This window comes from Lathyrus oleraceus, chromosome 2, assembly GCF_024323335.1.
Source record: "Lathyrus oleraceus cultivar Zhongwan6 chromosome 2, CAAS_Psat_ZW6_1.0, whole genome shotgun sequence".
In the NCBI taxonomy this organism is placed as follows: Eukaryota; Viridiplantae; Streptophyta; class Magnoliopsida; order Fabales; family Fabaceae; genus Lathyrus; species Lathyrus oleraceus.
Window position 1 is genome coordinate 403,205,325 of NC_066580.1, and position 12,395 is coordinate 403,217,719.

General features: G+C 34.4%; 1 protein-coding gene across 1 annotated transcript; it reads left to right on the plus strand.

Moving 5' to 3' along the window:
* Positions 1-212: 212 nt before the first annotated feature.
* LOC127119724 (phosphoenolpyruvate carboxykinase (ATP) 1) lies at positions 213-5,734 on the plus strand. Its single transcript, XM_051050029.1, has 12 exons — positions 213-381; positions 552-805; positions 1,408-1,583; positions 1,683-1,836; positions 1,954-2,038; positions 2,865-2,965; positions 3,202-3,500; positions 3,687-3,860; positions 3,992-4,057; positions 4,652-4,830; positions 4,942-5,280; positions 5,369-5,734. Exons 2-12 carry the CDS (start codon positions 555-557, stop codon positions 5,513-5,515), a joined length of 1,971 nt encoding a protein of 656 aa, XP_050905986.1. The 5' UTR covers positions 213-381; positions 552-554; the 3' UTR covers positions 5,516-5,734.
* The last annotated feature ends 6,661 nt before the right edge of the window (positions 5,735-12,395 follow it).

Genomic DNA, 12,395 nt, shown 5'->3' on the forward strand with positions numbered 1-12,395 from the left:
GACAGTGTATTAGGACATGGGAATGAGTGTATGCTACGTAGGATAAGAGAAACACAGGATTGCTTTCCTTTTTGTTCCGATTAATGAGTTGAGTATTGACCGGTGATGAAGAGTGAGATAGAACTTAACCATGGTTGTCCTTAACCATGGTTAATTAATTAACCCTAGTTAAGCCAAGGCTATTACTGCACCCTATATAAAAGGACATCATATTGTATCAAATTTCCATCACCAATTTGTTTTTTCCATAGAATTCTTACACCAACGTTGCACCATTTTTTATGATCGTTTTTTCAACAGTTTCCTTCGTTTCTCTTTAGTTTTTTCATTCTCCATATTTTCCCATTTCCTCATTCACAACAACCTAGCTACAATTTTCTGGTTCGTTCTATTCCCTATTAACTTTGCTATCACTACTTACACCAGACACAACACTGACCGTTCAGATATACCAACACCAGACATAATACTGAGATAATATTCGCACCATTATTCTACATGCATGGTGAATGATTTATTGATTAACTCTGTTTATTTATTTTTTGTTGCAGAAGATGGCTGAAAATGGGAATGGAAACGTAGCAACAGAAAACGGGCTTGCGAAGATTCAGACGCAGAAGCAGAAAGCTCTTAACGGGATTTGTCACGATGATAGTGGTCCCACGGTGAAAGCGAAAACCATTGATGAACTTCACTCATTGCAGACGAAGAAATCTGCACCAACTACCCCTAATACGGGGAGTTCAACTCCGTTTGCGTCTCTCTCGGAACAAGAACGCCAGCAACTGCAACTTCAATCAATTAGGTACTTCACATTTTTATTTCAACGTTTAATTAATAACTATATATCGTGGGATCATATCCATAAAAAATGGCTAATATTTGGTCATGGAAAAGAATGATAAAGCCGTGAAGTAGTTAACAATTTATTAAATTTTGTGCGTACGTATTTATTTATTTTACTTTTAATAAAAGTATCCAAGAATCATTTTAACACGTTGCACTCATATGAAATGAAAACATTACACGTAAATTCCATATTTGTAAAAATATCTTAAAAGTAGTAATATTAAAAGACTTTACGCACCTTCCATTAATTATCAGTGAGCTTTTAATGCATAGTTTTAATTAAAATCAAATTTTTCAATGATCTATTATTATATTTGACTATTTAAACAAAAAAAATCTTTATTTGGAACATATATGAAATGAGATAAATTGTAGCGGAAAATCCGTGTGTGCATTATAAAGTAAATTGGAGCAAAATGAGGATTTGTGGGGCCATTTTATATTTAGTACATGCGCGTTATGTGTGAAGAAAAAGTTGAGATGGATCTGACGGTGCCAAATTTTTGTATTCTGTATAATAAATAAATAATATATTTTTATTTTTTTGTTGAAATATAGTGCATCTCTTGCGTCGCTGACAAGAGAAACTGGACCAAAGGTGGTGAAGGGGGATCCAGCTAAGAGCCAGAGCCAGAAGGTTGATCATGTGCATCACGTTCATGTTACTCCAACCATTGCTGTTAGTGACAGTGCTTTGAAATTTACTCATGTTCTCTACAATCTCTCTCCAGCTGGTACTCTTACAAACCTTCTTTCTATGTTATTGGTTGAGAATTGAGACGATTCATGTGAAGTTGTGTGATTGATTTTTGTTTTGTTTGGATTTGTTGCAGAACTGTATGAGCAGGCTATCAAGTATGAGAAAGGTTCGTTTGTTACTTCCAATGGAGCGTTGGCAACACTTTCTGGTGCTAAGACAGGTCGTTCTCCGAGAGACAAGCGTGTCGTTAAGGATGACGTTACTGAGAGTGAACTCTGGTGGGGAAAGTAAGTATATCCGGGGCGGGTTTGAACCCGGGACTTCTGGTTAAGCTATTGCATAGTAATTGTATAATTTTATTTGATGCTATAATGATAATATTGTGGAAATATTTGAATTTGTAGGGGCTCTCCTAACATTGAGATGGACGAGCAGACTTTTTTGGTGAACAGAGAAAGGGCTGTTGATTACTTGAATTCTTTGGACAAGGTGATTAAATTGGGTTTTATTATTTCATGGCTGTTAAGATAGTGATGTTGACATAGTGGTGGCTATGTTGTCATTTTGTCCAAGTGGGTTTTTGCCTGAAACAGGACACTATCTTCAATTCATGACATGTCACATTAGGTTGAAAATAGATTGTGTTTTGTATTTTAGTATGGATATGGGGATATTTTGTCACCTTTTTTTCATATTGCTAAGTGAAAATTGAAGATATGTGTCCATTCGATTCTTTATGAAAATCATTACTCAGCCTCAGAATTCATGCACAGGGAATTAGTATATATGCTTTTCCTTTCACAGGATAGACCACCATGCCTATATGGTGTGCTAGGCCTATCCTTTTATGTGTTGTTAATTACCTCCATTCAAAAAGCATCTTTCTGTGGTTTTTTCTTAACCCTGAATAAGATTGTTTCAGTTACAATTCGAATTTGGGGTTATCCTGATCCCTACAAGGTTATTTCTTATGTTATAATTTCAATTAAAAACTTATTTATTCATTGAATACTAAATATTGTTTTTTATTGAAGAATATATGCTGTTGCTACAACAAGACTAGGTAGTTTAGTTCCTTTTTATAATTAGGGGTGACTATAAGCTGAGTTGGATTAATTAAGTTTTGGATGAAGATAAAATGTATTAAAATTATTTGGTTTTGGATGAAGATAAAATGTATTAAAATTATTTGGTTTTGGATGTGATTTTTTTATTCATATTTCATTCAAACTAATTCAATCCAATTGGACAAGTTTTACATGTCAAGCTGATTTTTGTTATCCTAATAACAATGTTTTTGTCTAATTAATTGCAGGTGTATGTGAATGACCAATTCTTGAACTGGGATCCACAGAACAGAATCAAAGTCAGAATTGTCTCAGCCAGAGCATACCATTCATTGTTCATGCACAACATGTAAGTGAAAATTTTGTTCATGCACAATTGCCAACACTATGTTGTTTGGTTTCTCTTTTGTTGCATCGAGACAAAAAAGGTAGGTATATAAGCTCCACCACCAGATAAGTATCCTATATCGTTGAAAGCCTTAAATATGATTATATTATCTAAACAAAATGGTATGTAAAAGTATCACTATAATAATGCAAGAGATCCCAACTATGTAAACAAGTAGATAACTGGGTTGGTTACAGGTGTATCCGACCCAGTCCTGAAGAGCTGGAGAATTTTGGTACTCCGGACTTCACTATATACAATGCGGGAAAGTTTCCATGTAACCGTTTCACTCACTACATGACATCTTCCACTAGCATTGATCTTAATCTTGCTAGAAGGGAAATGGTTATCCTCGGCACACAATACGCCGGGGAAATGAAGAAAGGTCTTTTCAGTGTCATGCATTATCTCATGCCTAAGCGCCAAATCCTCTCCTTACACTCTGGTTGCAATATGGGCAAAGATGGTGATGTTGCACTCTTCTTTGGACTCTCAGGTATAGTAATCAAGGTGGTTAGGTTACCCCTTCCAACCAGCCTACACCCCACGATATGTTCCCTTCCTTGTCCTATACTCCCCTAGATATCTATATACTTAGCCATGGAAATTGGTTATGGCTTTTGTTCACATTTTCTTATAATTCTAATGGATTTTTTATTTATTTTATTGGAGAAAAAAACAGGTACTGGAAAGACTACTCTTTCTACCGATCACAATAGGTATTTAATCGGAGATGATGAACATTGCTGGAGCGAGAATGGTGTCTCCAACATTGAAGGTGGTTGTTATGCTAAATGCATTGATCTTTCCCGGGAGAAAGAGCCTGATATCTGGAATGCAATTAGGTTTGGTACAGGTATATATTTATCTTTGACTAACTTTATATTCACCCCTTGTTATTTTGTCACGGTCTATATTGTAGTCGCGTATATTTTTTTAAGATGTTGAAATATGTTTTTGATTTTCTTCTTCTTTCGCATATACCAGTGCTGGAAAACGTGGTGTTTGATGAGCATACTAGAGAAGTTGATTACTCTGACAAATCAGTTACAGGTAATGAATGATTTTTTTAATATCAAGTTGAGTATTTGGATTCTCTTAATTCTTTAGTTTAAGGTTGACTTCATCAATTTTGGCTGTTTAATGACTAAGATTGTTTCATTTAAAATTATTTGTTCTTTAGCTGACAAAATGAGGACTAAGCTGTGACTTTGTCTTGCCAATTAACAGTTGACTTCGTACAATCCTTACAAGTTACAACATGTACTTCATATGTAACAAGTAATCTATATGTTATTCTGAAAGGTCACTTTTTATTAAAATATAAACCTCCTGTTATACAGCACAAGGGATAAGGACTGTATTAAATAAAGACACAAACATTTAATTTGACTGATAAACAAGTGATTCAAACCTCTACTTGCCAACTGCTGAATTTTTTATTGAATTTGTAAAGCTGTAAATGGTAGTCATCATTACAACAAGTCTTTATAGCACCGACACTTCTAATTGAATGCATAGTCGATGGACATGACACAGACACAGACACATGTGGTCAGTGTCGTGTCTAATATACATGTTGGTGCTTATAGTTCATAGCGAGAAATCTCTTCTGATAGTTATGTGTGTGGTGATTTTTTATTGCAGAAAATACTCGTGCAGCCTATCCGATTGAGTACATTCCAAATGCAAAGCTACCATGTGTTGGACCTCATCCAAAGAATGTTATTCTTTTGGCATGTGATGCATTTGGTGTGCTACCACCTGTGAGTAAACTAAACCTGGCGCAGACCATGTACCATTTCATCAGTGGATATACAGCTCTGGTAATATTTCATTCTATCTAATTTCTTCATACATAATATTTCATTCTAACTAAATTACGACTGTCTGATCTTGATCCAACTGCTACTGAGAATGACTGCGTGAAAATGTAGGTGGCTGGAACTGAGGATGGTATAAAGGAGCCACAAGCAACATTTTCGGCCTGTTTTGGTGCAGCATTTATAATGTTACACCCTACAAAATATGCTGCAATGCTTGCTGAAAAAATGGAGAGTAATGGTGCAACAGGGTGGCTTGTTAACACAGGTTGGTCTGGTGGCAGCTATGGTACCGGAAAACGTATCAAACTAAGTTATACTAGAAAAATAATTGATGCTATTCACAATGGAAGCCTCCTGAAGGCAGAGTACAACAAGAGTAAGATTTTTGGCCTTGAGACCCCAACAGCTGTAGAGGGTGTCCCTGCAGAAATTCTCGATCCTGTGAATGCGGTTAGTTATTCTATACTCGATCTATACGCTATACTAATAATAAAACACTTTGAAAATAATCTCTAACGATGTTGTTAATGGATTGCAGTGGGCTGACAAAGATGCCTACAATGAGACATTGCTGAAGTTGGCTGGATTGTTCAGGAAGAATTTTGAAACATTCACCAACTACACAATTGGAAAGGGTGGTGACAACCTCACAGAAGAGATTCTTGCAGCTGGACCAATCTTTTGAAGCAATATCTTGTGTTGTGTGTGGGGTTGGGATTGTTAGGATGTTGGGCATAGAATAAATGTGGCTTTAGAATTATATTGGTTGGGGTCAGGTTCTTATGTTTTTTTCTAGTACTTACATTTTTGTATCCTTATATGTTGTGTTCTAGTCTTTACATTTTTGTATCCTTATATTGTTGTTATAAGAAAAATGCCATCTCAATGATATCTTTTTTCCTAATTTTTTCTTATCAACAATTTGCTAATTTTTTTAAAAAACAACAAACAGGATCCGATTATGATATTAAATTAAAGTGCAAAAATAATAAACAAAAAAAAATTGTTAAAAAAATACTATGATATTAAATTAAAGTGCAAAAATGATAAACAAAAAAAATTGTTAAAAAAATACTATGATATTCAATTAAAGTGCAAAAATAATAAACAAAAAAAGAAATTGTTAAACAAATACAATATGTGGTTCTCTCAGCATCTCATTCATTTTTAGATTTCTCTATTGGAGAATTTTACTATTCAATTTGTTTTTCATTTTACCATTCAATTGAGTTGCATAGAGTAATAAACAGAAAGAAAAAAAAAAGTTGAAAAACATTGAAAACTTCTATTATAACAAATTGTGATTTATCAATTTTAATAAAGATATATTATGATAATAATGCTTCTTGAAATAAAACATGACCCTTTAGGTATCTTTCAAATTTGAAGATGTATATATAAATATTTTTTTAGATAAAATAGAGGTGTCTCACTTAATTGTGTTTGATGATGCATCTCTTTTATAAGTGTGGAGAAGCACCCTAAGAGTTGAAAAAGTAACCCTCTTATATTTATTAGGAGGATTTTTGACTCAATTAACATATTTTTTACCTTAATGGACTCTAAATTACAATTGTTTGATCCAATTTTCTTGAGGTATGTCTCTTAATGGACTCTAATTTACAATTGATTGATCCAATTTTTTTAGGTATGTCTTTAATAGGAGGATTTAACACGTCCCCTTCCGATTAAACTTAGCACCCCCCACATAGCCTTCGTGTGCATCGAAATCTCCATGGCATTGATAATTACAACACCCCAATTTTGAAATCAATTTATTTTATCGAGTTTTATATGCTTAAATATTTTATTAGAATGTTCTCTGTTTTTATGGAGTTAATTGAGGTGGGATATAATTTATATTATTTATCACTATTTTCAATTAATTAAAATAATAGAAAGCAGAGAAAATAAAAAAATAGTGAGATAAGGGATGAAAATTGGTATAACGTTGAGGGTGGGGGACTAGAAATAATAAAAGGTAATATTAGGTTTTTATTTAAAAGAAAATTTGAGATAAAATTAGAGGAGGTGTAGAATTTGGAGTAAGATAGAAGTTTGTGAGACAACAACAAAATTTAGGATTCCAAATCAAAATTTTAATTTTTTGTTGCAGAATTCAGATAAGGGGGAATTATTCACTATTGGGTGTATATTTCATAAGGGGTAGTGAGGGATCATCACTATTTTTCTTGTTGTGTTTGTATTTTCCTCCATTGATGATTTTATGGATGAGGAGAAGGTTTGCGCATAACCTTTCTCTCAATTGTTGTGATTGACGTTAATCCGTGTTCTGATTTGTCTCTAAAATTTGTATATGATTTGTATGTAAAAATCATAATGTTGATTGTTCATGTTGTTATGTCTAATATGAGAAACATGTGAATTGATTTGGTGAAAATATGTGGAGTAAATGATGAATTTGTGTGCAAATGATGTATTAAGCATAGAATAAATATGTATGATGTTTTTCTGCTCGATTTAAGTGGTTAGGGGTTAAAATCAGAGCTTTGGAAGTGCTCTCATGGAGGAAAACACAGTTCTGCCTTCTGCACAGCGATGACGAATGTCACCTGGGTGACGAGCAACCTGTCAATACAAACAGAGAATCTGACGGATGTCGACGTGGTGACGGGGAGACTGTCATGGTCTTCGAGACAAGCTTCTCGCTAGGCATCAGTAGAATGTCATATTTATGTAAGGGATGGTGACAGGTTATCATAACGACCGTCATGACGAATGGTTGACCTTCAGCCCTTCGGTTGACCGGTTTTGAATCGTCAATTTGATATTTTGAGTTGATTCTGATTCTAACGACTGTTTGTTGTTGTTTTATTGAGTTTAGTGAGTTGGTGAACAAAGTTGTTATGTTTTAAGAATTGTTTGATTTTGCTCTATGACTAAATTGTTGTTGAATGCTTGTATAATTATGTATTGGTGAGTCATAATTACATATCATGTTTATTATGTGAAGTGGTGGCCTTATTGGCAATGTGTGCGGTTTGAAAGGGAACCAATGATGATTATTACATATGTATGTGTTATTGCATCTCATGCATCATAGTGTATGGACTTCCATCCAATGTTGTGTCGTTGGTTCAAAAGGGGGGACCAATGACAAGTCGCTGATTTAAAAGGGGGAATGAGTGATGTTCAAAATGGGGGATCAGTGACATGTATGGTTCGAAGGGGGACCATCGGTGAGTGGACTAAATAAGTAACATATCTCTAATGTCCAAATTGGTACCACATGCATATAGAGTCGAGGAGTTAATGCATTGCATGCATACCTATTTTGCTATCAAGTTATTATTGTAGTTGGTGAATTGTTATAATTGATATCTATGTGATTGGTGATTGCTTGAATTATACTATCCTTTACTATTTATGCACCACTAACTCTATTGAATGTATTATCGCCCCTTGTTTGTTTTGTTTTGTGGTGTTCGGCAATGTGGTGGTACAGATACTCAAGTAGAGGAGACCTTGTTGTTGTGGGTTGCAGGATGGCGATAAGCCTATTCGTTATTTACTGTTTTCCATGTTATTTAGTTTCGTTGATGCTCTAATCTATAATACTATGACGGGATGTTTGTTATTTTTTTTGTATTCTGAGTTTGAGTTATATCATTTAGTGAAGTACTTTATTTCATTTAGACAATTAAAGTATGATTTATATTTGAGTTCCGCTACTATTCCTTATTATTACATGATGAAGATATATTTTGAGCATATGTAACACCAATATTTGAGGAAGTATTTATTTATCTTTTATAAATAACGAGTCGGGGTTCTAGGGTGTTACATAGTTGGTGGTATCAGAGCCTGGTTAGTCCATTCGGCCTAGCTGTGTGAATTTGTTTATTTCTCTAGCGTACGACACGTGTGTAAACACTATTGATGCTCGTTTTTCTTTACTTACCGCTTGCCAGCAGGAGTGGGATTAAAATAATTGGGTGAGTGTAAGACCCTAATTTTGACCCTAAGATCCCTCATGGCATCATATCATTGCTCAATACATTGCCTCAAGGATCATAACATGTATGGCTTCTTAACCCTAGGGTTGGGACTTGTGTGAGTTGGTTTGAGACCACCAAGCATGCTTGTATTGTATATTATTGCTTTTATTATTTTTGTTTACTAACCAAAAGCACAAAAATATGTCACTAACCTCTTTTGTTTTGAAGCTCAAGTGATCATGTGATCCCCTGCTCCTAGGAGGCTCCTATGCTCAATGAAGTGGCTAGATGAAGATGAAAACAAGCATGACAATGGTCCACAAAGTTCCCAATCATCATATATGTCTCCCAAGTATCTCAATTTGTCAATTTCATCAAGATAAACCAAAGGGCTTGTGGATTGTTTCCCAAGTAAACCCTAATTCAACTGTGCTTTGACTGTGCCTTGCTCATGAAGCAACCTCAACCTATGATCAAATTCAATCAAGGGAAGTTCTTTCATTCATTATTTCATGCATATATGAGCTTATGTGATTATACTTAATCATTCATTCATCAAGATTTGAAGTTTGGCCTTGAGAAGTTGACCAGTCAAGTCATCTGACCAATCTGAGATCCACTGAGACACAACTTTTGATATGTTTGTTAAATGAAGATGACCCCAAGAGTTAAAATATTCTTAAGAACCATATGAACAACTTTCATGTTCATAAAAAATCCATTTGAAACTTTGAATGTCATCATTCATTTCAAAACATTATAGGTCATTTTGACTGAAACCCTAATTTTAGGTCAACTTCCCAAGGACCTAACTTCCTTATTTTTTATGATTTTGAGGTGAGACCAATTGAGTTGGAAATTTTAAGATGTCTAATTCAAATGTTATGTTGGAAAAAATTTCATAATCCTAAAATAAACACATATGATAATACAAAACTTTATAGGTCACTTTGCACCAAAACCATTGAATTTGAAAAATGTCCAACTTCAAGTGCCAATAACTTTCTCATTAAAAATCCAAATGATGCAAAATTTAAGTCTAAATTGATCCTCTTGAAAATATCTACAACTTAGATGTTGAAGGTTTTTTCATTTGAGGCTTGCATCATTGGAACAGAAGGGCTTGAAGTTGATCACTTTTGGTAAAAAATCTCAAAGGAAACCTAGACATGTTTTGTACCTCAAACTTCAAGGCCAATTTTCACAAATTTCCAAACTCCAAATAGATTTTTTCCCAACATAGATTTTGTTCCTTATGTCAAGAGATTTCCAACCATTACTCACACCACCATGTTTGAATTTTCCATATGGGACTTTTGAAGAGATGAATGTATAGGTCCAATTATGCAATTCACTTTGTAACTTCATGCACAAGCTAACAACAGGCCAATTGCACGTCCAATTCAACTCATTGTGATATCAGCTTGCAAATCCATCCATTTTTGGGCCTCACATGCGCCTGTACAGGCCCATGCATGGAGGACCCAATTCTCATGCAAATGAGTATTGCACATCATTGCCTCATCTCCAGCTATAAATACATGGCATTGCTCATTCAAATCTCAACCTTAAGGTGATCTGAAAGGTTGCTGAAGTGAAAACCCAACCATACTCAAAGGAATTCCAATTTTCATTTCTCAATTTCAAGCTTGAATTTCAACACAATCAGTTGATCTTCAAGTTTTAATTCCTTAGCCTTGCATCCATATCACATCTCCTGATTAAATTGGAATCAAAAGCTTGAAGGAATCGTGTTGTTTAAAGCTGCTCTTCAAAGGTATGACACCAAACTGTTTTAATCTAAAGCTTGCTATACAATGTGAATTGCTTGTATTTATTGTTACATAGATGAAACCATTCTTTTTATATTAACTTGTTATTCTATTTGCTTATTGTTATTCTACTAACCACTAACCATTAACTACTAACTTCTAACATTTATATTATTGCACTTTACTTCCTTGCAATTTATTTTATTGTTCACTAACCATGGACTTAGGGTTGCATAACTTTCTTTGTTACAAATCTATTGTTAGTTGATTTTTCAATCATCTTCAATACTTTGCATCAATGATAAGTCATCCCTTAATGTGTCATTTACATTGAATAACCATTATTATTGTGATATTATCATTCTTTATCTTGTGATTTACTTTTATGTCATTACCTTGTAATTTACATTCAAGTACTCATTATCATCATCATTGTACAAACTCATCATGCATGTTTATTTACTTGTTATTTATTTTATTGTCATCATACATTAAAAATAACAAAAACATGATAAAATGATAAAGACCAAAAATATTCACTCCACTCTTAATCAACTTGGACTTAGAGGATTTCATCTTAGGACCTTTGCTTGGAGGCCTTTTCATTACTCTTTGTGATACTTTGTAAACACTTGGATTTTCATCCGTAACTTACATGCATGTTGTAAGAATGACATCATGGCACCACCTTAGGGGGACATGTTTGTAAAACCATTATCCTTTGTTTAGCTTATGTCACTTTTGCACACAAAAGGCTTTCTCTTGGGCTAACTTACATTGAGACTCTTTAATTTCTTGTTGGTTACTTTGCATTCATGTTGCGTAAGTCAAATTTCATAATTAAATAAAACAAACCCTTGATTCAACGTCAAGTGGCATTTTTATAATCAAATTCAAAACAATTAATAATTACGATTATTATTGTGCGCCACGAGCCTTAAGCGGTGAAGAATGAGTGAGAATGGAGCATTCCTACCCTTACTCTGATTATTTTGGACGCAAGACGCTTGGCTTGTTGTCTAGAATAATCACCTCCGCCCATAGACTTTAGTATAATATAATCACAAACACTCATTTCATAAAACCATTATTTAAGGTAAAAATAATACAACTCATCAAACTCATTTTTGTGCCTTAGGGCATCATCCCGAAAACCCTTTTTTCAAAGGTAAAATCAACCGACACACAAACATTTTCTACTCCGAACTACGGAGCTCTGATTCCTCATCCCCGAATGAGTGATACGTAGGCACAAGGGCCATAATCCTTGGCGAGCACTATAATAACAAAAACACCCCCTTCTCTTCACACATTCTTTTGAAAATAAAACAATAATAGATAAATCCCACGTATGTAAAACAACTCAAATGGTTCCCATGGAGTACCATGGACGTAAGGGGTGTTAATACCTTCCCCTTACGTAACCGACTTCTGAACCCAAATCTCGATTGCGAGACTGATTCCTTATTCTCTTTTAGCGCTTCCCGTGCGCGTCTCTTTTCTGAGGGTTTTATCGACTATTTCCCCTCTCCTATCCGATAGAGGTAAACTAAATAAAATTCGGTGGCGACTCTTATGACTTTGCCTCTCTTTGGCATCTCTTCAGTCCCGGTTTCATTATCGTGAAATCCCGATGGCGACAAGGTGGCCATTGGAACCACAAAAATCACTTGAAGTGAGTTGTATTTACAAATTAGAAGTATCCACAAAATGAAGTCAAAGTTGACTTAAGATTCAATTCGAAATAAGTATTAATGAAAGAGTTTAAAAAATCAAAGGCATAATGCCTAGGTTTCTAGTTTTGAAAACAATGTCAATGTTTGCACAAAATGAG

Excerpts from the sequence above, each read along its gene's own strand:
- LOC127119724 (XM_051050029.1), top strand. The coding sequence starts at position 555 with ATGGCTGAAAATGGGAATGGAAACGTAGCAACAGAAAACGGGCTTGCG. Across the intron at positions 2,966-3,201 it reads TCATTGTTCATGCACAACAT|GTGTATCCGACCCAGTCCTG; the intron begins GTAAGTGAAAAT and ends GGTTGGTTACAG. Across the intron at positions 3,861-3,991 it reads TGCAATTAGGTTTGGTACAG|TGCTGGAAAACGTGGTGTTT; the intron begins GTATATATTTAT and ends CGCATATACCAG.